Source organism: Sinohyriopsis cumingii, chromosome 1, assembly GCF_028554795.1.
Source record: "Sinohyriopsis cumingii isolate HCF-2022 chromosome 1, ASM2855479v2, whole genome shotgun sequence".
Classification (NCBI taxonomy): domain Eukaryota; kingdom Metazoa; phylum Mollusca; class Bivalvia; order Unionida; family Unionidae; genus Sinohyriopsis; species Sinohyriopsis cumingii.
The window spans coordinates 39,273,465-39,300,700 of record NC_142961.1 but is presented as its reverse complement, the minus strand read 5'-3'; the positions used below and the strand labels follow the sequence as shown (position 1 = coordinate 39,300,700).

General features: G+C 35.7%; 1 protein-coding gene across 1 annotated transcript in view; it reads right to left on the bottom strand.

Moving 5' to 3' along the window:
• Nucleotides 1–26,927, bottom strand: part of LOC149806747 (tyrosine-protein kinase SYK-like) — a 99,022-nt gene extending 72,095 nt beyond the window's left edge. Inside the window, exons 1-2 of the mRNA XM_089957142.1 lie at nucleotides 26,843–26,927; nucleotides 20,744–20,986 (exon numbers count right to left, since the gene is read on the bottom strand). Of these exons, the coding sequence (XP_089813268.1) occupies nucleotides 20,744–20,931 (188 nt within the window). The 5' untranslated portion in view covers nucleotides 20,932–20,986; nucleotides 26,843–26,927. The remainder of the gene's footprint in view (nucleotides 1–20,743; nucleotides 20,987–26,842) is intronic.
• Between the last annotated feature and the right edge of the window lie 309 nt (nucleotides 26,928–27,236).

Below are 27,236 nucleotides of genomic sequence, written 5' to 3'. Positions count from 1 at the left end.
TCTTTTTCTCATAGATAAATTATTGTTCCATAGTGTGTCAGGATTTTAGCAGGCAAACTTGAGTCACAAGTTAGAAGTGGCTTTCAGTTTTATGGGGTTTTTAAAAGTGAAGAAATAGGGGTCACACTTTGTTTCAGATAACTGAAGTTAAGGGGTTCCAGGTGACAGGGATACAAAATGATACAGTTAAACCTGCTTTGAAAGACAACCTGTCTTGAGAAACCAGGTTCTCACAGATTAATTGGTTATGTAGTGTTATGAACTGTTGTGAGAGATCACCTGTCTTGAGAGACCATTATGTTCTGGTGGTGTTTTAAGACATGTTCTAGTTCTACTGTATTTTAAGAAAAAAGGTAGATTCCAGAATAATGAAGTTAGTTTTCGGGAGTTTCACTGTGTGTGTGCATGTGTGTGTGTGTGTGTGTGTGTGTGTGTGTATGTCACATGCTCAGGTGAACTGCACATAGGTCTGCATTTGAAAAATGAAGTATTATTGAAAATTTCAATTTTTATACCAACACTGATACCAACAACAATGCTGCCTGAGATGCAATACCTTTGTCTCGAAACATAATGAGGAGTTTTGACAAACAGACAGACATGTGGATATGGGAATTACTATAATGTTCTTTCCGCTCTCACACACACAATTGCATGTTGATGTTTCTTTTATCTAATGCATACCTATATTGAAGTATTGCATATCCTGTATGACATGGTGTAGTTCCATTATCATTAAGTAGTGCAATCTTCTGTTTCCCTTGGTCTATGTGTCATGAACTGATTCACAGATAATTCCCCTATCTCCACACTTCATATGTGTTAATCATTATATAAGTACTGTACCCATAACTATTTTAGGTAGCTGGTATCAGCAGCACTTAAAGTGGTGACATAGGTAATCTATTTTTGGCAAAAAGAGTATGAAATGTACACATTTAAGTATCAGTCTCATGCAAGGTCCTGCACTTTGGATACCAGCATCACCTAGATGTAGTGACACATGAACCTCTATATATACTGGCTAATTCTCTGTTTTTAACTTAAAGCAAGGTTGTGTTATGTGTACTAATGGGTTTGATGAATGCAAAACCAAATGTGAATAGCATCATCCTTGTGAAATTGCTGTATAATGAGTTATAATCAACAAGAAAAATTAAATGAAGTAAACTCAATATTAATCAAGGTACTGGGAATACTGATGATTTTGGATAAGGACATTACATAATTACATAAGATATGATGGAAGAGTGCATGTATGTGTGTGTGTGTGTGTGTGATTTACATTTTAAACATACATGTAGCTTTAACAATTTTTCAGTCATATCGCTATGATAGCTTCAGTGTGGCTGTTTATAGTGATGTCTAGCACTAGAACATCATGCCACAGACATGTAGCATTGTGACCCACCCAGTCATATTATCCTGACACCAGGCTAACCAGTCCTAACACTAACCTCTTAATGCTGAGTGACAAGTGACACAGCTGTTAGTTATGATGGAAGAAAAGAGATACTGCTGATTATGGTCACTTTACTATTCTCTTTAAAATATGTTTGTAAATTTTCTTATCTTTGCATGTTATAAGAAAATTTTATACTGACATTTGAAACATTATTGGTGACATTATTGTGAGTTCCTTCTAACAGCATTTTCTATTATTGTTTCAAATGTTTCTATCTGTGAAACAATATCAAGGGGAGTTAACTACAATCAAGGCAATTAATCTACCTAAATCTGAATTGATTCCCTTGCATAAAATTTACATAAAAGGTCAGAGGATTTATACCTTGTTTTTAATTTTGGTTAAGCCATAAAGTTTATTACTATTATTACCAGAGGTAATTACTCTTAATTGGATGCCAATTTTTTTCTAAGATGCAGAAAAATCACTTAAGTGGGAGTCCTCCATATGTATGTAATAAGCGGGCAGCAAAATTCAAAGACTTGCCAGTCCTGCTTCAGCCACCTGCTTAGTGGGAAAATATGTTGATCAATTAGCTGTGCTGATATTTACAATGACAGAATTGAGTGGCAGAAAAACCCTCTGATGTACATGTTGTCATTATATTATAAGAGTACATCAAAAGAACATGATGCAATAGCTGGGTGGCGAGTTCAAAGACTGACTGGCAGCAGGGCGGGAAAAATGTGATAATATTTACAGTGACAGAATTCAGTAGCTGAAAGATCCTCTGATGTACATGTTGCCATTATATTATAAGAGTACATCAAAAGAACATGATGCAATAGCTGGGCGGCAAGTTCAAAGGCTTTGACTGGCGGCTGTGTGGGAAAATGTACTGACATTTACAGTGATTGAATTCCGGGACAGAAAGACCCAGAGATATACATGTGGTCATTTATAAGAGTACATCAAATAAACAACTTTATATTTCATTTTTGTGTAAATTTCCGATTGCAGAGGAATAAGCAGTGCATGCGACCTTGGAATCAAGACATGTTGAGACTTAGACAAAATGCCATTTGCAAATTTGGATAAGTATTTTCGTGCCTAGCTTAGTGCTTGGAATAAGACATTCTTTTGGACTGACAAAATTCAGTCTCACTCTGATGAACGAACAAGAGCTAAGTCAATGTTATAAAGAATGTAAAAATTAAACTCAGTGACAACCAATAGTTTTAGTTTGCAGAGTTTTTGTGAGGGAACTGCAACATTTGCTGGTGGTTCCCCTATTTTTACCAAAAAGGGAGTCCTGGACTCCTAGTATTAAAATCATAGTGAGACCTCTCATTACTGACATTAGCTATATTTAGAATGAACACTATGCCATAAACATGGAGAACTGAAATCCATTCAAGCCATCCAACTTATGGTAACCATATAAAAACTTGAGTTATTACAAGGGATTGTTTAATACTGAAGTACTTTTTAATGATTGTCAAACTTATTCCCAGTGAAGTGTTAATGCAAGAAGTTCAAGTGTGCCCGAGACTGCTCATATGACCAGCATCTAAAATTCAAATACCAGGGTTTTCCTATTTTGCTTAGTACCGGCAGCCATACAGCCTAAACACTTTCTCTGAACTTTGGTCAACTTCTGTTGACAAATTTCCAAGATAATGTTTAATGTTTTTTCTTTTTTAAATACTGGCAGCCATATTTGATAATGGATCGATATCATTTTTACAAACTAAAACTGATCTCATGAGAAGATACTTGGTCAAATTTTATTATTTTTTAAATATTTTTTATTGAAGTACTCGTGACAATATTTGATGTCAGATTGGTTTCATAAACTAAAATGTCTTAATGCCAAATCTACTTAAATTCTGTCAAAGGATTTTTCAGAAGAAGACATTTAAAGGATTTTGTATTTTTATTGTAACAGTGGTTATTTTTAATCAGCATCATTTGAAAATCTGTACCAGAATATTTGCTGGCAAATTTAGTCAAATTGGTTTTTTAATAGTCCTATTTTTAGAAAAGGTAGACATAATTCGTGACATTTGGGCATAATTGGTAAAACTGTAATGACCTTCATGTCAGGATGATCTCTACGAAGGGAAGACAAAAGGGTTCAGATATACTACATGTATTTTAGTGTCACATATCTCTTGAGGTACACCATGATTACTGAGTACTGTACTCTTTTCAACTCATTTGTACTCCTAGCCCTGCTCAATATGTACTCAGCTCCAATACTCCTAGCCTTGCTCAATTTGTACTCAACTCCCATACTCATTTCAACTCATTTGTACTCACACAATACATACCCTGCTCCAGAAGTTTTAATGATACTAAAATCCTTTTGTATATAATTATATATATAGTTCATCCATCAAGTCGATGACAACCATTTTAGTCATAGTGAGTTTAATCAGGAACAAATTGTTAGTGGGTGTATAAGTGGCTGATGAGGCCGATGTGCACTCTGAATGTTCTGTGGCATTGTGGACATGGGATGGTAGCAACGCTTAACATTGGATTACTGGCTTGGGATTTCCTGGCCTGCCTCCATTGTTCAGACATGGCTGTCCTGTTGGCCTCACAAGATACAGCACCTTTAGTGATGGAAGAGTGCCACACGACCCTGTCCTGGTTAGTCTGCTCCCATGTGTCATAGCTAATGCCAAAGTTCTTCAATGGCATCTTCAGGGTGTCCTTGCAACATTTTCTCTGGCCTCCGTTGCTGCGTCTTCCTTGTTCAAGCTCGCCATAAAAGAGTGTTCTTGGAAGCCGGTGGTCTGGTATGTGAGCTACATGGCCTGCCCACTGCAACTGTGATTGCATCAAGATGGTGTAGATACTGGGAAAGCTTGCTTGGGCAAGGACATCAGTATCAGGGATCCTGTCTTGCCAATTGATGTTTAGGAGTCTTCTGAGGCAGGTAGTGTGGAACTTCTTTGCATGGCACTGGTACACTGTCCAGGTTTTGCAGTCATATAATAACACAGGGAGTACTATCGCTCTGTACACCTTCAACTTTGTCCGAAGACTAATGCCTCTTCTGGTCCAGACCTTGGCGTGTAGTCCCCTGAATGCTGTGCTGGTCTTTGCAATCCTGGCATTAACTCATTTGGCCCCAGCACTGTTTTCAGTATCTCTGCTGTTATGTCCAGTGGCGTCACTCAGGTTGGTGTCACCCAGTGTGGTAGCTCATGGTGTCACCCCTATGGTCCTCCTTCCGTAACAGACCATACAGAATCCTTAGTAATGTCATTTTGGTGTCACCCCCTCTGATGGTGTCACCCGGTGCAGTCTGCACCCCCTGCATCCCCCAAGCGACGCCACTGCTGTGCCTGCTAGTCATATATTTAACTATGATCGGTTATCCGCTTATGAAATCCGACCAGACTGAGTAGTGTGTGCTCTGTAAAATTTGCAATTTTTCATTTTGGTGTCACCCCTCTGAGATGGTGTCACCCGGTGCGGTCCGCACCCCCCTGCACCCCCCTAGCGACACCACTGGCTATGCCTCAGAAGCACAAAGCTGTGTCTAGCTGCTTGTGCCCCATAGTTTTTACCTGTTTGAAAACATCATGCACATGCATTCACTCTTACCTTAATTTCTCTTCTTATATCCAAATAAAATCCACGAAATTTTCACCATTTATTTCAAATGAATTTGTCGACACATTGATGTAATTTTTTCCTTATTTGTCAAAGTCTTTCACAACTTATTTATACAGTATTTACAAAATTATGTGCAACGTTTATCCGTAAGAATTCCATCATCATCGCTGTCAGCATCCTCATCTTCGGATGATTCAATCTCAGAAACTTCTATGTCCAAATCTAAATCTCACAAAATATCCAACTGCCGAACATATCTTTCCTCAGCTTGCTCAATATTTTCAAGATCAAACCCAAGAAACTCCACATTTTTGTTCTCATTAAAAATCACTCTTCCGTCCGCCATCATTTACGATTTTTCATGAACAGAACACGTGTAGTTAAACCTCTCTCAAACTGTAGCCCTTGGCTTCTGAACAATTCAAATTTCCACAAATGAAAGTAAAATCATTTCTGATTGGTTTAATAGTTGTTTAGTTCTTGGAATAAACCATTTCTAACCAATCAGAGACATTGTATCTAACACATATTCATCACGCCTGGAGACGGGATTGGCCATTGAATGCAGTAAACAATTCACGACTACAGGCAGGATCGGCCATTGAATGCAGAAACCGGATCACACCTACAGACGGGATCAGGGCCGAATGAGTTAACTTCGTCATCAATTACAACATTTTGGGACAGAGTGCTGCCTTGATAGGTAAACCTGTTCACTGCACTCAGTTTGTAGCTGTTGACTGTAATTTTTGGCTCAGCATACAGTTTTCCGGGGGATAGCTGATACATTATTTCAGTCTTCTTTGTGTTGATTGTAAGGCCAAAGTTTGTGCAAGCATCAGGAGTCCAGCATATGCCAGAGTTTCTGTTTATCAGTCCTATGAATGTTACTGAAGGCATTTTTCTTTGAAGCGTTCTTAGAATCATTTATGCATGCTTTGTGAAGGCGATGTTTTTCATCCAACCCAGAAGTTTTTGTAATTCTAATCAAACCAGTCCTTGTGCTTTCTGGGGGAAGGTCCTGAGATCTCTGTGGCGGTGTTGTATACCAGCTCTCTAAGTGTCGTCCAGGCTGCCTCCACATTCTGGGTGTCCGGAGGGGTAAACTGAAAATGGTTTTCTAGAGTGCTGACAAAGGTCGATTTTGAGTTGGAGTTCTTCAGCTTGGTTCAGCTGTTTTGGAATCTTCTAGCCTTGCAGGCATCTTTTAAGTTGGATACAGATGTTTAGCTTGGAGACTACAAAACGGTGGTCAGTCCAACATTCAGCACCACACATGGACTTGGTCACCCATACATCCTGCCTATCCCTCTTCCTGACAATCACATAGTCAATGATGTGCCAGTGCTTAGATCGGATATGCATCCATGTCATCCTGTTGCAGGTAGGGGAGGCGTAAGACTGTGTTGGTGATGAGTAGTTCATGTTCTGCGCAGGTATGAAGCAATAGAAAACCATTGCAGCAGCCTACGCCATACTTCCCAATGACCCCTTCCCAGGGGATGTTGTCAAAGCCGATTCTAGCATTAAGGTCACCAAGGATGATGAGCTTGTCCGATTTAGGAACAGAGGATATGACAGAGTGGAATTTGTCCTTTGTTTCATCTGGATTGGCCATGGTAGGAGCATAGGCACTGATGACCATGACATGGTTTCTTCCATTTGACAGTGTGAGTTTTATGATCATAAGCCTGTCATTCACACCATTTGGAAATCCAGCTAGCTTGTTAACAAATACGGACTTCACTGCAAATCCTACTCCAGCCTCACGTTGCTCCTCACTTCCTCTTCAGTACCAAAAGAAGATGTAGCCAGTGCCCCTTTCACAAAGTTTGCCCTCTCCTGCAAGGCGGGTTTCACTTAAGGTTGCAATATCAATGTTATATATGGCTACCTCCCTGCCAATCTGGGCAGTTCTCCTCTGAGGTCTGTCAGCATCATTTCTCTCCAAAAGTGTGCACATGTTCAATGTGCTGAGGGTGAGAGGAACGATTTTCATCTTTTTCTTTGTAGTGTTTCCACCGTTGATGTAGGGTCCCTTCCAGATGCAGTTAGCTGGCTAAGGAAGGATGGAGCAGGCAATTTTTAGAGCATCTTTTCTAGCCCCTTCCTCATACCATGGAGGTGAGCAGTGCAAATCCTAAAAAGGGCTGCTCAGTTGCTCAGGAGGCTGCCAAATCCAGTCTTCACATGCTTGGGTAACCAAGCCCTGACTCACCAAAGGTTTAAAACCCATTGGCTACCCTCACCTAGTTTAGCCCCCCAGTAAAAGTGGTTTACCTGGGCATAGCTACCAACCTTCCAGGCTCACAATTAGTGAAAATAGGGATAAAAAGTCGTGAATTTGGACAAGAATTCGTGAAAAATACCATGACAATAACTCCATCCACTCTGACTATCAATACTACACTATATCAAATTCGCAATATAAAACTAAAACACTACATATATGCAGAAATATTTATTTATCAAGACATGATACTGTGGCAGGCTTGAACTTCCTCAACTGCTTGATTGTAAATTTGTTTTCTAAACAGTTCAGACTACTTGCCTGCTGGTTGATCTTGGTGACTAAAATTACTGACAAATTTTCTGCAGCTAAGGAGGCCCTAAAGTCTTATTTTTCCTCACTAGAGAAAATACACTTGCGCTTGCACTGTTGCTGTGAGGAATGCACAGGAGCTGCAGCACTTTTGGTTCTTCCACAGGAAAATTTGGAAGTGATTTTCGAGTCCCCGGCAACATTTGTCACAACAAATGTTTAGCATGGTCTCCAGCTGATAAAGGTAGATTGTGTTCGACAAGAAAACTCACAAATAATGCTTCAGCGTTGGTAGCCTTCTTTTCTTCCGCCAATTGTTTAAAATATTTCAGAGCTGAAATCTGCGAATTCTTAATTTTCCCAACTTCTTCGTGTTTTTTTGCAACCGACGTGCTTCCTCACATCGTCTCTGTGATGGCACACTGAGTGCAAAAAGCATGATGAATATCAATGTTTAATGTCTGAATGCACGGCCAATTTTTGATATATTCCAAATTAAACTTCACTTTTTGAGTAATACATTACTTTTTCCTTGATGGTGAAGACATTTTCAAGATCTTACATGCAATGCTGAATGGTAACTCAAATCAGTGTTGGTGACGCATGCGCGGAGCAAAATTCCAATTAGGCCCCAGTTTCTCTCAAAAGCATTTGTAAAACTACTCCTATACATATAGATTAAAATAGGCTAAAATGCTTGCTACCGGGCGAACTGTACTAATCGGCTGTAGATCTACTAATATCGCGACCAGCAATACTGGAGCGTTTCGGCAACTGCGAATATCACGACTAGTGCTTAACGGGAAATTGGTTATTTTATTAAAGATTTAAAATAATTGAGGAATGGAGAATTCGTGAATTTTTGGCACGTGGCGTGAATCCGTGAATCGCTGAAAAAGTCGTGAAATTCACACCAAATTCGTGAGGGTTGGCAGCTATGCATGGGTATGGCTGCTGTGCATGGTACAGGTGAAAGCTGGGTATATGTGGGGACCAAAGGTGGGCGAGCTACTCCAAAGGAGGCACAAATGTTCCCCCACCAGAGGTACTACCCCTCCAATACACTCTCATACACCATATATGTATATAATTATATGTGTGTATATACATATGTATGTGTGTGTGTATGTATATATATATATATATATATATATATATATATATATATATATATATATATATATATATATATATATATATATATATATATATATATATATATATATATATAATCATGTTTGCTCAGCCACAGTTCATAAGTTGTGTATAAACAAAGGTTAATAGTACAAGCCATGGTATGATGTCTAAACATAGCTACAGGCTAGAGTTAATCTCTTACACAAGGTTACCATGACCAGAGAGAAGATCTGGCATCTTGAATAGGCACAGGAGTTAAATGCTTTGTCCAAAGATCAGAGGAACTGGGAGGAACAGGGCGTGTTCTTGATCAGGTGCGAGACTCATCTTGGTCACAATTTCCTTTGATCAGGTGCAAGACTCATCTTGGTCACTATTTCCTTCGATCAGGTGCAAGACTCATCTTGGTCACTATTTCCTTTGATCAGGTGCAAGACTCACCTTGGTCACTATTTCCTTTGATCAGGTGCAGGACTCATCTTGGTCACTATTTCCTTTGATCAGGTGCCAGTCTCATCTTGGTCACTATTTCCTTTAAACAGGTGCGAGACTCAACTTGGTCACTATTTCCTTTGATCAGGTGCCAGACTCATCTTGGTCACTATTTCCTTTGATCAGGTGCCGGACTCATCTTGGTCACTATTTCCTTTGATCAGGTGCCAAACTCATCTTGGTCACTATTTCCTTTGATCAGGTGCCAGTCTCATCTTGGTCACATTTCCTTTTCTTTTGCAAAGCATGAACACTTTTTAAATATCTTATTTCCAATTTCATGTCTTCATTTGAAGATGGAAGGTATTATGGTGTTATCTTACATTATGTATAAGTCATTTGCATTGTTTGTTAGTTTTTCTCAATTATAACATGTGCTATGGATAATTGTATTTCGGACCTGACCTTGACCAAAATCAAGTTCTTGTTGTTCCTGAGAGAGACACTGATGCTGTTTTTGTTTTGGTAAACAAGTAAGACATAATTAATATTTCCCTATGAGTGTGGGTTAAATATTAATATCATTATCTTTGTCTGAGTCTTGGACATTAATTTTTCCATGTTCTTTATTTTAGTAACAGACCTTGTCTAATTAAAACTTATATTGGTCTAGAAGTGAATTTTTGTCCTACATTCTGGTTCTTTTGTGTCTTCATTTTTAAAAATATATTATCATGTTTATTTAAGAATCTATTCATTCCTGCTTTAACATCTATTCATTCCTGCTTTAACATCTTTAGGCAGAATCAATCTTATTGTTGTGTTCAGAATCTGATTTGGGTGAAATTATTTATTCAGATTAATGATAATCTTGGACAGAAAGTGATTAAAATATAAAAATATGAAAATCCAAACTTCTGAAAATAGGAATAAAGCATGTGTCCCAGACTAGTGACTATTTACTTGCCTGACTTCGAAAATTAGTAGTAGCTTGGGACATCTGGCTATGGGATTTGATCAGTTCTGATTGGAAAGAAGTTTGGAATGCATTCTTTTACATTGATATATGTAATCTGTGAGTTAGTGTGCTGATGGAATAAATATAAAGTTACCACAGAATTTTCAGTGGGGCAGATTCAGAACTGAATGAGTCAGTCTCCTTATTAATTTGTAGATGGGGAGTAGGTATTGTGAATAATTTCAGAACAAGACTACATTTTCAGCCAAGCAACCCAATGAAAACACATCAAAGACAAAGCTGGTCTGATTAATCAGCAGTGTTTTAAGTGGCCTTGTTGTTGTGTGTTTACTCAAACCAGATCCTCAGGAACGGCTCACTCTGATTTTAATCCAATGAGTAAGTGTAATCAAATTTATGAAATGAACTTCAACGACTTAAGAGATGATTTCCTTTATGAACTGATTAAATGACTAATGATTCTTGAAGTTTTAATTGATTAAAAAGAAAATTGACTTTCAAGTGCAATATGGCATTTAGAGTGAAAAAATTATGATAATTAATGAGCTCTCTCTGTTTGCATTTAATGACAAAATGTTATGATCAGAAGTAGATGTCATCGTGCAGTGATATTTACTCTGTGGATAAAACGAGTTTGCTAAATTATTTTCACAAGGATGGTAATAAGAAGACTCATGAATGGAAAATTCACATGAATGTGGAGAGACAGAATGTAATAATGTTACTGAGTATTAAGTAACTATGTGTCCACAGAGTCATAAGCCTTAAAATGTGACAGCAAAAGACAGACATTTTCAGTTTCATTGGGTTGATTGTTATCCCTGGCTTGAATTTATTGACTTAAAAGATTGCAGTTACTAGTGAACAATATCATAAACTGGCACATTCAGCCAGTGTATTTGTCAGAGCACTTTCCATATGAGAGGGTAGTTCTGGTGAAATTTGGGATTAAAGTCTTGCAGGTATTTCTCAATTGTCTTGAAGTTATTTTCAAAAAGGAAGACCATTCAGCAATTCGTCAGCAGTATTTAGGGTACAAAGCAAGGAAAAGGTCATACAAGCAGTCACAGAATCCACCTGGTGATGTTCTTAACAGTTTTTTAATGGTAGTAGCTATTTGCAGCATATTTGTCCATAAGCCTGACTACAAGACTTCTCTTAGTCCGATATACAGACTTTTAGAAATTGCATTTGTTATAAGCCTGTCCACTGCTGAGTGTGATCAAAAAATTTAGTTCATTGAGCTTAATCATGACAACATTAAGGAATTCAAGAAACCAAGAAACTTTACAAATTCTAAAGAACATTTCAGCAAATGGACTAGAATTTGGGGACTTCAAACCAGTCACAGCTATCAAGTCTTACCTTAGTGCTGATTGTAGCAGCAGACATGTACACTTACATTTTTGTTTCAAATCCAACAGCTGAAACATATATACCTGAAGTATTCAAATGTGTTGTTGTTTTAAGGTTTAACACCATTTTAAGCACAAGATAGGCTATACATGGTGGCCAGTATAACTGGTGGAGGAAGAACCCTGGAAAACCCCAGGAAGTACCACCAACCCATGAGAAGCTACTGGCAAGCTTTCTCATGTACCCACATTAGCCGAGCCTGAGACTCGAACCATCGCAGACAGAGGTGAGATGGCAATGATCTGGAATGGTGAACGCCTTAGACCACTCAGCCACTCTGGGCCCCTCCAAATGTGTAGTATCAACCAATATTTTGAAAAATGCAAATTCTTTTAAAAAAATAAATTATGTTGTACATTATTTCATTTATTATAACTATGGATTAAAATGCATACATCTCATCAAATCTTGGCAAGTGATTACAATTTTGGTACAAGTGAATAGTAAAATGGGACAAATTAATTTTTTGCAATCCCTTGTTCTTGACAAGAGGGTGAAAAAAATGGTCAGCCTTGCCCCAAGAACAATTTAAGTACTGTACAGATGATTTAATAATTAATTAATTTAAAATTTTGCATGAAGTTTCCCTGATGCTTGGTATCTATTTGGATCAAGTTTGGATCCAATACTTCTGATGTGGCACACAATGAATACTCTATAGTTCTGACTGTTGCATTTTTTTCCCATTAGATTTTTAGAAGCAATAAGCACAATCTGATCTGAATGCAATGTATTTCACAATAAAAACACAATAATGAATCTGTATGAACACAATAATATTTCCAGAGAAATGAACTAATCTTTTAGAATCCAAATAATCTGAAGAAAAATTAACATATCACTCAAAAGCTGGTTAAAACAGAAGGAAATGATTTGACATCAAGCGTTTTTAAGCCCAGACTCTCAGATCTATCTCTAAACATCACTATTAATACTAAGTAATGCGCAATTTTTTAAATGCCGAATATTACATGATCATGTTTACATATAAAAATCATGTAGCCCCTGTATATCCTTGATAAGAACCAATCATTTTACTCCAAAAATAAAAGTTGTTTACTTGACCCTCAATCAAGGCTAGGAACTAAGTCAAAAATAGAAACAGTGTTTCTATTATTAGGTATTTATGGAAAGATTGAATTCAAACTGAATTCTCTGGAAAATATCAAATTTCTAGTAAACAAAATTACATTACATTGACATGTAAAGAAAATAAAAAGATTCCAAAACCCACAAACAATCAAATCAAATGAAGCACAAATTAAATCAAATGAAGCACAAATTAAATCAAATCGTTATTTAATCACTGATTGGTTAGTGAAAACTTATAATCAGTCACAAAAATCTTATCCCATTCCAAACATTAGCAACCACTCAAAAGATCTTGTACCCCACAAGTTTGCAGCACCTTTTATAGGCTGCTCATAAATACATTAATGCGTTATTTACAGGTGGCTTGCATGAGTAAATATGAGACACAGGACAAAGGTCAAGAATGTGTAAACATTATCAGAAAAGTAACAGGTTCTAAATTTTCATTTTTATTCTGACATCTTTACGTTTTAGCTTTTTGTGCTGATGGAAATGCCAGATCTGTTTTTAACAACCCCTAGTAGCTTAATTATTAAATTTAAACTTGACACATTAAAGAATCAGGCTGCACAGGAAATCTTATCACAGTGGTGACAAGGAAGTAAACTTTGCTTGTACAATGTGAGATATAACATTCAACTAACTGATATATACAACACACTATTGATGTAACCCAGCTCAGTGCCTAAGTATCCTTGCACTAAGTAATTATTGAATGATAACACATAAATCTGTCTTATAAACCAATATCTGCTTAATAATACTTTGAAAAAATTCATTTGAAACATTTTTTTAACATGACAATTACATCAAAACCTTTAAAATTACTATGTAACTTTCTTAATTAGGTCCCTCTGTCTTCTTGTTTCCTTTGCAGACAGGGCAAACATTTTGGTGTGAATAAGGCCAATTCTTACAACAGTTGCCACAGATTTCTTTAAAATCAGGCCCTTGTATAAAATGAGATCCCTTACACTGATCACAAGGCTGACTCCTGAACTAATCATGAAAAATACTGTATACCATACCTGCTACTAAAGGGCATTGGCAGTCACCCAATGACCAGCTGTAAGTTACCCCGTTTTGAACAGGTACCTATGATAGTACCCCTCTATGTGCAGTAGCTGACAAAATACTATCAACTAAATGTGACCTACTTTCCATGTGTAAATCAATCTGATTAAAATGTAGATTTACATATACTTATAATAAATATATCTACATCTGATTGGCACTGACAGACTCATGACTGGTGAAATTTTAAAATTAAAGTGAATCCCACCTTCACACACCTTAGATTAGACTCAAAATATAACCAGCTGCAATAAAGGTGATTTTAAAATGGCATTGATACCGATGTTTTATGAACTCAAAAAAAATTTTCTTGCATTAAAATATGAGCTTCCATATTTGATGCACATGCCTTAGAAAGTACCCCCCCCCCATGTTTTTAATCAAAACATGTTAAAACTAAATTACTGAGTGCATTTTTAAAACCCAGCATGCAATTTAGGAGTGATGCAGCTACATAATTGTGCCCAAAACACCATGATTTTCTTGAAATTTACAATTTTGTATTTATTGTCTTATCAAGGTAGTTTGTCTTTATGAAATCAGCGCTTACTGTGTACACGATGCAGTTCAAAATAATATGATCATTAAATTTTGACGCCATTTTCTACCTATGTGTATTACATAGGACCATGAAGTAAGAGTGAGAGAAAAAAACAACAACTTGCAAAATTATTTCTTATTTGAGTCTGGTCTTTATGTGACGTCATTTATATTCTTCCTAAATACAACAAAAAGAACTATCCATATTATAATTCTCATCAAAATTATATTTATATGATATTCAGACCTTGTATTGAGAAAGCAAAAGTTTCTCCAATATTACCACTGACTAAAATTTACTTAGGGTACAAAAGTTTCTTCAATATTATTACTGAATTAAATTTACTGAGCTTACAAAGGTTTGTCCAATATTTTGTCACTTAATTAAATTTGCTTAGGGTACTTTGTTCTTGTTCAAGACAGTATATTGTGGTTATTACTCACTGCAGGTGTGTTACATGTACTAAGACAAAGTGTTTTCAGTAAGATCCGTATTCGTTCTTGTGAAGCAAAACATCTGACATGTTAACGATACCCATCCAGGCTCATGTGTATATATTTATAGTATAACATTTTTAAAATTATCGCTCCTTCACTGCACCGTCCTTGTCCTGCACGAGTCAAGAGTACAAAATATGACAACGTTCCTACAGATCAAGCCATGATGCCCATACCACTGGAGATATAGAATCATACTGCTGACCTTATAACCCTCTAATTTCTTTTCAAAACTATATTTTATTCAGTATTGATGGCAGACTGCATGAAGAAATGGAAGGCTCTTTCAAGAATTACAGCTACAAAATAAAACTTTTGTTTAAAAACGGGCCTGGGGTGATTTCGTCAAAAACATATCAATATGTTTGCGAGTCATCTCTCGCGAAGATGTTTGTTGGCATGTTGTGCCACTGGGTACCATTTAATCACTGTGAGAAATATGAAGTCACTGGGATAAGGCAGTATAACCATAAAATGGTAGATAAATCCACCAGTCTATTTCAAACATTTAATGCATATCACAAGTAAAGGTCTGAAGTCCCAATTAAGAAACTCACATGCACTGAGACTTTCAAACTTTGTACCGATAATATGATGCCTTTTGGACATATCTTTTATATTTCCAATGAATAGTTTAGGAGATGTTGTAATAGATACTAAACTGACACAGAGTACTAAAATATTCTTTACTCTAAAAGGTGGCAAAAATAATTGTAATTTTACTTCCTTATTCCTTCCTAATTTGACTTCTTATGTTATCTATATATAATGTACGTGTGAGTAAATTTTGTATTGTTCAGCTCTCACACAGTCAGATGGTATAGATTTTTAAATGCATTCCATAAACTATTTTTGTAAAAACGTCATTGTTACAATTCTACCTTTTACTGAATATCATTTCCTTAAACTATATTTATGGTAACAAGAATAATGACATGTACAGGTCCTAAACTGGGTCAGTTTCATCAGCTCTGTCTGTTTCCAAAAGTTGGAAATAGAAATGAATCATAGTAGCAGGTTACCTTTTTCAACTAATATATCATTTAGTAAATGTGTCCACTGAATGGGAATTGTGAAATCAGAAGATGACATTACATTTTTTCTAGTTATAATATACATGTACTTGACCTATATGAAGAGGAATAACATATCAATTTTCTATACTTGATCTAAATCAAGGGGAAAAAGCAACAAACAAATTTCTAATTTTATCTAAATCAAAAGGAATAAGCAAAAAGATCAATTTTCTATACTTAATCTACTAAATCACAAGGAATAACAGATCAATTTTCTATACTTAATCTACTAAATCAAGAGGAATAACAGATCAATTTTCTATTCTCAATCTACTAAATCAAGAGGAATAACAGATCACTTTTCTATACTTAATCTACTAAATCACAAGGAATAACATATCAATTTTCTATACTTAATCTACTAAATCAAGAGGAATAACAGATCACATTTCTATACTTGATCTATATCAAGAGGAATAAGCAAACAGACAAATTTTCCAAAGGTATTATATAAAGTCCATGTATAACATAGAGGCTCTCAAATGGGTAATGATTTAATATTGAATTTATGAAACGAGTTGAATAACGTCCAGCTTTTACGACCCTTGGTGAGCAAAAGCAGGACATTTAACAAGTTTCATAATAAATTTAATATTAAATCATTGCCTATTTGAGATTCTTTTTATCACAAAGTTTTATGTCAGAAGAGATTATTTAGATACAAAGAAGAACGAATAATTTCGTTCATTCGGACAGACGCTGTACCTTTCATTTGTTTTTTGTAAAACATAGTCCCAAACAAAGCTGAAATAGTAAAATTATATTATATATTTTCGATAACTATATTAATAAAGAATAAGCGTCCATCTAAATAAACAGAACATTTTACAAAAGACAACGCATTTGTGAACACAAAATGTTCAATGCATGTGAGGTCACATTGTTTGATACGGTGCACAGTACCAGTTTGAGTTGGTCTATATTGAAATTCTACATCACAACTAAAATTTACATTGTTGCGATATTTTTGTGAAAAGGAGATTACTGGATGCAGAAATACACATATTTACTGTAATGTATTTGTAACCAGATATTTTTTCAGTATTTGATTTGGAACATTAGATTGTACAGAAGACATAAACAAATCTCTTTTTTAGTCGGACTGGCATCACATATTTACTGCGTAAATATGCTGTGGTTGGATAAAGTTCTGTCAGTTGGGGAGACCAGTTTATGTCTACATTCTTCTGTGAACAAAGGTGAGTTTATTTACTTCAGTAAGTTCACATTTAAACCAAGCTAATTGTGTATGGGGTGGATTAAATACTATAGATATACATGTACTGCACATCCATCCCCACCATCATTATCATCTAAGCAATACCGGTAGTTTAACTTGTTGTTATTGTTCATGTCATGGGGTTTTGCCATTTTTCATGTTATGATATTTTATACATGCCATAATTAACCTCGGGGGGGGGGGGGGGGGGGGAATTGGCCAAATTGAAACAGAAGAGACCATTGTTTCCCAATTCCCTTTTGCGAGTCGAATAAAAAAAATGGCATCCAAAAGTGCTCAGTGAAAACAAACTCCAGAAGGCAGGGTTAAAAAAGTTTTCCCAGGATCGTAGCCAATTAGTAAAGAGAATACTACACAATAATTTCATGGGTTTAAAAGAAAGTATACCACTTATGATATTCTAGTGTAGCCACTGTCAATTTAATGGCAACTACAAAATTCATCAACTGAGTGTGCTAATTTTCTAGGACAAAATGGAATAATGTAGAATAGAGCTACCAATCAAAAGATTTTCTGTATGCAGTTCACATCTAATGGGTTGTTGTTGTTGTTGTTGAAGATTTAATGCCATTTTGCACATGACAGACTGTAGATGGTAGCCAGTATACCTGGTGGAGGATGATCCTGGAAAGAACATGGAAAGCTACTTGCAGGCTTTCTCCATATCAAACAGTCCAAGCCTAAGGCTTGACTGAGGTGAGATGGTAGTGATAGGTAAAGGCAAGTGCTTTAAACCACTCTACCATATTGGGCCCCAGCTAATGGGTACACTGAAGAAATAATTTATAACTACCTTTAACACCAGATTGAGTTGATTGCTGCCAAGGGCTGAGTTTTGTGACCCTGAGCAGATTTATAAGTCACCAGTGGCGTTGCTAGGGGGGTGCAGTGGGTGCGGACCGCACCGGGTGACACCATCTCAGAGAAGTGACACCAAAATGAAAAATTGCAAATTTTACAGAGCACACACTGCTCGGTCTAGTCGGATTTCATAAACGGATAACCGATCATAGTTAAATACATGACTAGCAGGCACAGGGTGCCACCATGCAGTCTGCAGAGCATCTGGTGCTTATTTGAATGAGATTCAGAGCTGGTCGGAGCAAAATTTGGAGTTATTTTAAGAAGAAGAAATCCATGGTGGAAGTCTGGAGGGGTGACACCATGAGTTTACCGCACTAGGTGACACCAACCCTAGCGACGCTGCTGTAAGTCACAACTATAAATTGCTGCAAAACCATGTGTCCTTGTTCTTGCCACAGTTCTTGATTCCCCTCTGTCACATACCCCATCTCCCTCCCTCACTCTTGCATCTACTCCCTCCCAGTATGGGTGGGATGGAGCCAAGGAATAGGATTGTAATTCTAAGCTAATTTAACTAACTTATAACAGAGTAGAGATAACCATGCCATATTCATCACCAGAGTAGAGATAACCATGCCCTACTCATCACCAGAGTAGATATAACAATGCCCTACTCATCACCAGAGTAGAGATAACAATGCCCTACTCATCACCAGAGTGGAGATAATAATGCCCTACTCATCACCAGAGTAGAGATAACAACGCCCTACTCATCACCTGAGTAGAGATAACAATGCCCTACTCATCACCAGAGTAGAGATAACAATGCCCTACTCATCACCAGAGTAGAGATAACAAGGCCTTACACCTCAGCATACCAGACAGGGTTCTCAGCAGAATTTCAGCATGAAGACTCGTGGACTTTTCACTAAAGGAAATCAGGAGTCCCCAGCCTATTTCTAACAGTCACTGATATAAACTAGCAAGTCCATCAATTTCAAAAAGAATATAAAGAAAATGAAAAGGTACATGATCAATACTGTGTTTATATATCTGGATTAAATTCATATTAGATAGATACTATTTTTCAGTAATTGTCAAATAATTCTCTATCATCTACAAATGAGTTTTTCAGTTGAGTTAGTTTTGTTACTTTTTACTGTTCTTTAATTTAACAAATGTACGTATAGTGTTCTAGTTATCGAAGTCTTCAAGTACAGGATGCTCATCCATTATTATGATTATTTATTCATGGTTTCATTGCATGAAACTGTGCACTCTCCATATTTCACACAAATTTCAAGAGTTGTCTCAACAGCATACAGGATTGCCTACCTTTTTTGGCATAGCAGGAAAACCCTCATCAACATTTAAATTGCTGATGCGATTTTGCTTTCTTACACAACTCACAAATTATATTTAATGAACCCTCTGATTCCACATTTTTTAAACCATAAGAACTGCTTGTCTCACTCAGTCTATAAGATCTCATGTTCTCAGTTATTCCGCTTCCCTCTCCACAACAGATATGGATTCATCTTTAAAGATACATTTCAAGTTCTCTTTATTGTCTTCAATTTTGTTCTTAATTTCCTCTCTATTTCTTTTATTAGTACTAGTGGCATTTTCATCATAAGTTTTCTAAATATGGAAACCCATTCTGCTGACTCATTTTTATCTATCAAAGTATTTTTTTGCACTCTTTGAAAAACCATCCACTGATACAGTATTACTCTTATCTAAATCGCACATACTTTAGTTATTATATTATTATTATTATTATTATTATTATTATTATTGCCTATTAATTATTGGACAATACCATCCAACTCAAACAGCTTGAAAGCTTTGTTTACTTTTATGATTTATAAATGCATCATTATCATCAATTTAAACACCTCCAGAACAACAACAGGCATTGTTTATTTTTCCTAAATAATTGCAGGTGCTTGCATACATATTCAAGAGAATATCTGGGTTTTTTTTAAGCCATCACATCAGGGAAGAAGTAACTGTTAATTAGTCACACTGGCTTCATGCCTGTTTAGGTAAGTCTAGTCATTAGCTATTCAGCAGATCAGCCAATAGATGAAGAAAAGTATAAAATGGGAAACATCAAAGGGGAAAATGAGGTATGTCACAGGGGGAGTATCATCTTCTGAGAATTTCACATGCATCTGACCAAGGAGTTTGGGTTCCTTAGATTCCTGGCAGATCATAATACAATCATTGTATTTTTTTTTCAAATTTACCCTATGTGAATTAGAGCATGTTTTTAGTACATAAGACAAATGTCATGAAAAATGGTTGAAAAATATTTAATTTATAATATTGTTATGTTTGGGTTCAATGCCATTTCTCAGTGCAAGATATGCTATATATGGCAGCCACTGTACAACTGGTGGAGAAATAACCTTGGAAAAGCCAGGTGAGAACCACTGACCCATGCAAAGCTGGCAGCTTTCTCACACACCCACATTCCCAAGTAAAGGTGAGCACTTCTGACCACTGGACCACCTGGGTAAATTACAATTACTGGAATCAGTAATTTAAATACATGTATATATCAGATTTTGGATAGGTGATGGACATTAGCTCTGAATATGCAATAAAATTCCAGTCCACCAGTACATCTCACAATGCTGACAACTTTGCCTGTGATAGTACTGGTCCATACATATTGGCACGTGTTTGAGTTCAACTGACATACACTGACAAATTAAAATGAGTACATTCACTAATGACAAAATCTACATACACTATCATCTCCACATTTTTCCCCTCCAGCTCCAAAACTTACAATAGTAAACCAAAATTATATTTGACACAAACACTAATCTGTTGGCTCTGTTAACTGTATTAACAAAATACTTACTTCCCATCATGACAAAGACTGATGGCATAATTTCCGAGTGGATTGATGCTTTCTCTCAGCAAGTACATGCCCTCCACACATCCTCGCTCTTTGAGAATGATTTCAGCCTCATCCCGAGTAATCCTTCCATAGAAGTAAAGTGCAGACGATGGCTTTATTTGACCTGGGGGAGTTCCACCTGTTGCCATTTTATTGGTCTTTACATTGCTATGAATAGAAGGTTTTCATTCTCATTTTTTGTTTCTGAAATACACAAAAAACATGTTATTACATGAAATCAGTCTATTCAGTGTTGCAGCCTGAATGTGGGATCATGGGTTTCATGTGGCCTAGGCCCCCTAAATCATGACTCCTGTGCACCCACTATGCAAGTTCTTTCATCAGGAAACAAATATTGAAAAATACATGTGCTACTTCTCTTTAGTGTACATCCATCTACATCCATGTTATGCACTAGCAATAGCCAGAGTTAGCAAAGGCAATGAAAACTGTAAGGTGGCAATATCATCTATTTTAAAACAACATATTTATGAATCAAAATAATAAAGATCTATGGTAGTCTGCCAAGTTACATTGCAATGAAAAGGGGGCCCCATGTGGCTGAGTGCTTTGTATATCACCTTTGTCTGAATCGGTTTAAGGTCCAGCTCGGCCAAAATGGGTTTGTCAGAAAGCTTTTCAGCAGCTTCCCAACAGTTGGTGGTTCTTTCTGGGTTCTTTCTCCAATAATTTAAAATACTGGTTGCCATGAATATAGCATATCATGTGATGACACATGGTATTAACCCACAAAACAAAACAAAAGCAATGTAAGGTCTTTGTTGACCACTGATGTAATGCATTTTTTAGACTGAAGGCACATCTATGGCAGTAAAGATGTCATTTATTCTGAGGTTAAATTAATGGCAAAAGGAACTAATTGTATGCAAATAAACAATTTATCATTTAATCAATGAATTGTATAATGTTTGTTGATGGAAGACTACAATGCAGCAAAGCACTAGGAAAATTAGAAAGTTTCCTGTCACAGAATCAACACAAGTCCATTAACATGACATCCTTGAAAAAGATTTTCCTGTGGTCACAAAGTCAACACATGTCCATTAATATGGCATCCTTGAAAAGACAACTCTTCTTTGTGTGAGGTACATGATTGGGCAGTGTCTTATTGACTCTTCTCCACTCTTTGGAAGAATGTAATCGCTCTGAATGGACAAGGTTTCCTCAACATCAAAAAGTAAAAGCTACGCAATAGCAACAGGTAAGTCGTTGCTGCTATTAAAATGTAATAACATACCACAATTTTTATTCTAAAATTGTATACAGTTAAAATCATAATCGAGTTCCCTTTAGATAGAAGTCAATAGTTATGATCCATGCATTACCCATCATGTCAAACCTGCAGACAACTCTCTCTCTCTCTAAATAAGCTATAATACAACTATTTATATTGAAACACAATTTAGGTTTTAAGAAGTACACTTATTAAACTCATGTAAAATTTAAAGATATATAGGCTTAAAGAAAAATTTACAAATTGTCCAGTACTGATTAACTTTTTTCTCAGTATTGTGAATACGTATGTAATATTAATACTATCGAACATATCTAAATGATTGTGTTGCTTTTAGCTCTTCTCCCAGAGTCCATAATTTTGTTTCAGTCACCATAAACTCAGTTGCATTTTCCAAATATTCAGCCCCATTTTGATGACTAAAGACTTGATTTCAGTGATTTCAATCCTGGCTTAATTCATAAACCCTGTTTAATTACATTCTATGCATGTTTCATAAGCAACAATGTTTTATTTTGTAATCATGTGAACTTTTCAGAAAGGCCAGTAGGGTTAAAATGTAATAATGTAATGGTACATGCTAAACTTGTCTAATAATAAATACATGTATTTGTTGACATTCAGAAACAGTTTTGTGTTATGTTTCATACTCATAATACAATGAAAATGAACAGTCCACGCAATCATGTCCCAAACTTCTTGAACACCTTCTTTCTTCTCATTTTAACCAGTTCATACAAAAACACTTTCTCTTTTAAAGCCAAATCTCTCTCTCACACACACACACACACACATATACACAAACTATCTCTCTCTCATTTCCACAAAGCATGGCAATTAAAATCATACACACACACACATATACACATAAACTATCTCTCTCTCATTTCCACAAAGCATGGCAATTAAAATCATGATACCAGTATGCTTTATATAATTTGGAAAGCATCCAAAATTCTCTTATATTATTTCTTTGCTAAAAAATGTGTATCCATCATATCTAGCAATGCATGTAATACTAACATGTTTTAGCAGGCATGTCTTTCAATATTCTGTACTGTCCACTGATGGCAGGTATCATCCATTTGTAGCAGTGGACAACCACTATTATTTAATTATATTTCAGGGACTTTCCAGTGGGTCAATAAAACATAACTGTCCACTCTGAGCCATGACTTCTATGCAAGATCTTTGATAGACATAGAATGGATTAAATTTCAGCCGTGGATTTTCTGAAATCTATAATGTGTATTAAAACATACACTGAATGGTTTGAATGTTATACCCCAAAACAAATGGACATAAAGCTGTAACTCCCTCATTATATAACAAGATGAAAAGCACGGGGATAGCTGGGTATTACGTAACATTATTCAATCACGGAGAATAAAAACCACATCAATGAAAGACAATTAATATATCTCCGTACTGGTGACCAGATGCTAAAAAGTGACCTCCTCTGATTTCACGATATAATCTTGATATACTGACCTTCATACCCCAAGACAGAAATCTGAATAAGCTTTCATTGGGTTGGGAAGTCAGAGAAAACTAAGATTATGTGTTATATTGTTTCTGATATCCATTTAAAAAATATATATTTATGTGGTCATATTTATGATGTTTCCCACTGACCATTTTAAGACAGTGTGATGCATTGCTGTTCTTTTCATATGCCAGTTGTTTTTTTTTTCTCATGCCATGCTGTTTTTTTGTTCCCCACAATAAGCCGTGTTTTATACCACTCATGCACTATTTTCAACAACTTGCCATGTTTTCACTTGCAAGACGACCTTTTTCAATTATCTTGAACATCAACGCTTATTTATGTACAGGAGTTGATTTAACATTTTTTACAATCATAAGCAGCAGTATGCCCAAAGTTTAAACTGTTTAAAGTGTAACAGCAAAGCTCAAACATGGATACCAAAAAAACAAAATGAGATAAGTGATTTTGTTCCATATTTAAATGTGAGAGTTTGCGGAAGAAACATAGTGTAAATATAATTTTCATTCAGACTGAATTTAAGCATCAGAAATTTGGACCACAGAAATAAGTATGTTATAATGCTCTACTGCTAACTGTGACATGTAAAAGATGGTTCCAAATGGTTTCAACAACCATCACGTGTACGCAAAAAAAAGTGTAATACATCACTGCTTTTTGTTTTGTTGATAAGTCCGGTTCTTGGAGTGGTATTAAATAGTATATTAGCAAGTCGGGAGTCAAAGTAGTCGGAAACTAGACTATTTGTTGATATACATATACCACCAAACAAGATTCCATTATTTCAAAAACTACCAACATTTATTTCATGAGATAATTACCTACATCGAAACTCAATTTTTGTATTGTCCAATTACATGTAGTACAATATTGATGTCGTGATTTCATTGAAAGTAACAGTGAAACTTCTTATCATCCTTGAGGATCTCGCTAAGTGCCAGTTCAGAATTTCTCAGAAAATCACTTGCCCACAATGGTCCATATCTATGAAACCAAGCTCTTTATTTTATGACGTATTCATTTCGCTTGGTTGCCTTGCTATCTTTGATCACAGTTATGAAAGAGTCAGTTAATTTAAGGTAGTTTGTTACATACACAATACATTTTATAACAGTGTTCAATTGATCAACTGAAGTGAGTTCACCCAACATACGACCGGGGCCGCTAGATTTTAAGTATGTTGGATTTGCATGCCTTTTAACTTTTTTAAAATTTATATTCCACCTCTTTTATTTGATTCAAAAGACATAATTAACATGACAGGACCTAATACAAAGGAGGCCAGTTGTTAATTTGTTGCAACAATACAACAATTACTTCCATAAGTCAGTTATCAAAGCACAGTCTGCATTTAATTAGGTTCTCAGAGAAATGCTTGCGGACATAGCTGTTATGGTAGATTGACACATTTTACATTTAAATACACATTGCATTTATGACAATTATGCTTAAGTGAAAATAAAAGATAGAATTAAAACACAAATTTCACTTAATAAAAATTATTTAATTGGCATTTAAATATTAATGTACTGCCTACACTAGGCATACGTGACATTTTCATTGATCAAAATTTCCTTGAATATCTTTAATTAGTGTACTAAAAATGTTGTTTGGAAAGAAAATGTTACCAATTATATGACTTCTTATTAAAAGTTGATAATTTCAAAACGTTAATTAAAGTTTCTACTATTTTCGACCATAAAACAAGCAATATGTCAATGTTTCAGTTAACAATTTTTATCGCGATTTTTTTTCAAGTTCAAGAAATAAGGATTAAATTTGGGGGTGTATTTTCTAGTTTTAAAAAAAATCAGATCCATGCCTGACCCAAAGTTATAAGCGGGTTTGCGAGTTATCAGGGCGCATGTTATTGCAGGAGTGGTGTATTGCTATTAATGATATCATTTTTGACAAATAAAAAAATAAATGCATAGCATTTAATTTAATATTTGTTTAAAAGCTTTCCAAATACTTAAACACACAGACTTAAGTTACATGTACTGAACATATGGCAAATTATTTTCCCCATGTTTCATATCCCTTTTTTATTCTCAACTTGAAAGGCATTTAACATTGTTTACTAAATAACACATTTATTCTGAATAACTTGAGGGTACATAAGCTGCGTGGTATGTTTCTCCACTCCTGCTTTAAATTTAATGATGGTCACAATTAACATCTGTATATAGGGACAATAATGCCAGATGTTCACTCATGAAAGTTTCTTTCATGGGAATGGAAATGCTACAGGATCAGTGATCATTCTTGGGATTGAAAAAACTTGCTGACCATTTTATTGCTGTGGTTTATTGTTTGTTGTGGTTTATTTTCTGATTTTAGTATTGTTGTAAGGTTAGAAACATTCATAAATGACTTGAATAATGTTTAAACTTAACATTCTATTTACTGAAGAAAAATATAATAATTGGGAATTCTGTGTAAAAATCAGGAGATAAAATTAAATCAGGAGGTAGGCATGGAATAACCCCCAAAACTGGGAGTTCTTTTCTAACGCTGGAAGAGTTGACAGGTATGTGTTTTGCCCGCTGACAGGCTCATGCTGGGCAATAAAATAAGAATCTGATTATGCTATTAGATAGTTGGGTTTTTTCTCTCATGTCCTAGAAAATGAACCGTGTGGTTAAACAATAATAACAGCATATCAGCACTATCAAACAAATAAACAATTTATACAGTACTACTTCTAGCCAGTACTTACAGAAACTTGATTCATGCAGATATCTTGCTGACAAAGTTCAATGTTCATAAGAAACACAGGTTGATATTTGCATAGAATTTGTTCTGGTATTACCTATTTTTGTTCCAGTATTTTCGTTTATTCCACCTTACATTAAGGTATACAGAAAAAAGGTAAAATAACTAACGTCAGTATAAATTTATTGAAATTAATGGAATCATGAGTACAACTTGTTTTAGAAGTATAATTTCTTGTTTTGTTTTTTAAAACTTTGTTCCGGAATTTTCAATTTTTTGTTACGATATTTTCGTCTGTTCCGTCTTGTTCGGTTAAAAAGTGTGACCCGGGTCGGGGTGGGTGGGGACTAATGATAACACCTTCCCCAACTGGGGAGGGTGTTATCATTGGCTTCCTTCTGAATTAAGTGCCTGAGGCCTGGATCCATCCCAACGACTTTACAAACCAGGAAGCAAAATCTCCTTGTTATCTGCGAGTACTTTTTTGTGACAACAACAGAATCTATGCAACCATTATTTACTTGGTAACTAAAAGAATATTTAGAGCTAAAATAAAAGCAATGTTAGCAAAGACTTTAGTTACCAGTGATATTAACTGTGTTCCAACCCGGAAGTTTAGCAGGTGCTTGGCCGCTTATATCATTATGAAGGCGAGCTTCTCACAGCGGGTTACCTCACCTTTGTAGAAAAACATTCTAAGCCTTCTTCGTGCTATCGAACGTGTATGAGTTTAACACAAAACCGATAACCAGGCTTATTCTCCATGTCGCTTATATTCTAAATAAAATAGTATAAAAGATGTTACTTAACTTTCAAATACACTATAGATCCGGAATCTTACAAGGAGAACACAATTTACAGGACATATATGTGTCTTCAATGTTAGGATATCTACAAGCCAAATAAAATATAGCAGAGCTGAATGAAAAATATTTCTTTCATATGTATTGCAATAAAATTTAGGCTTAAATTTGTTA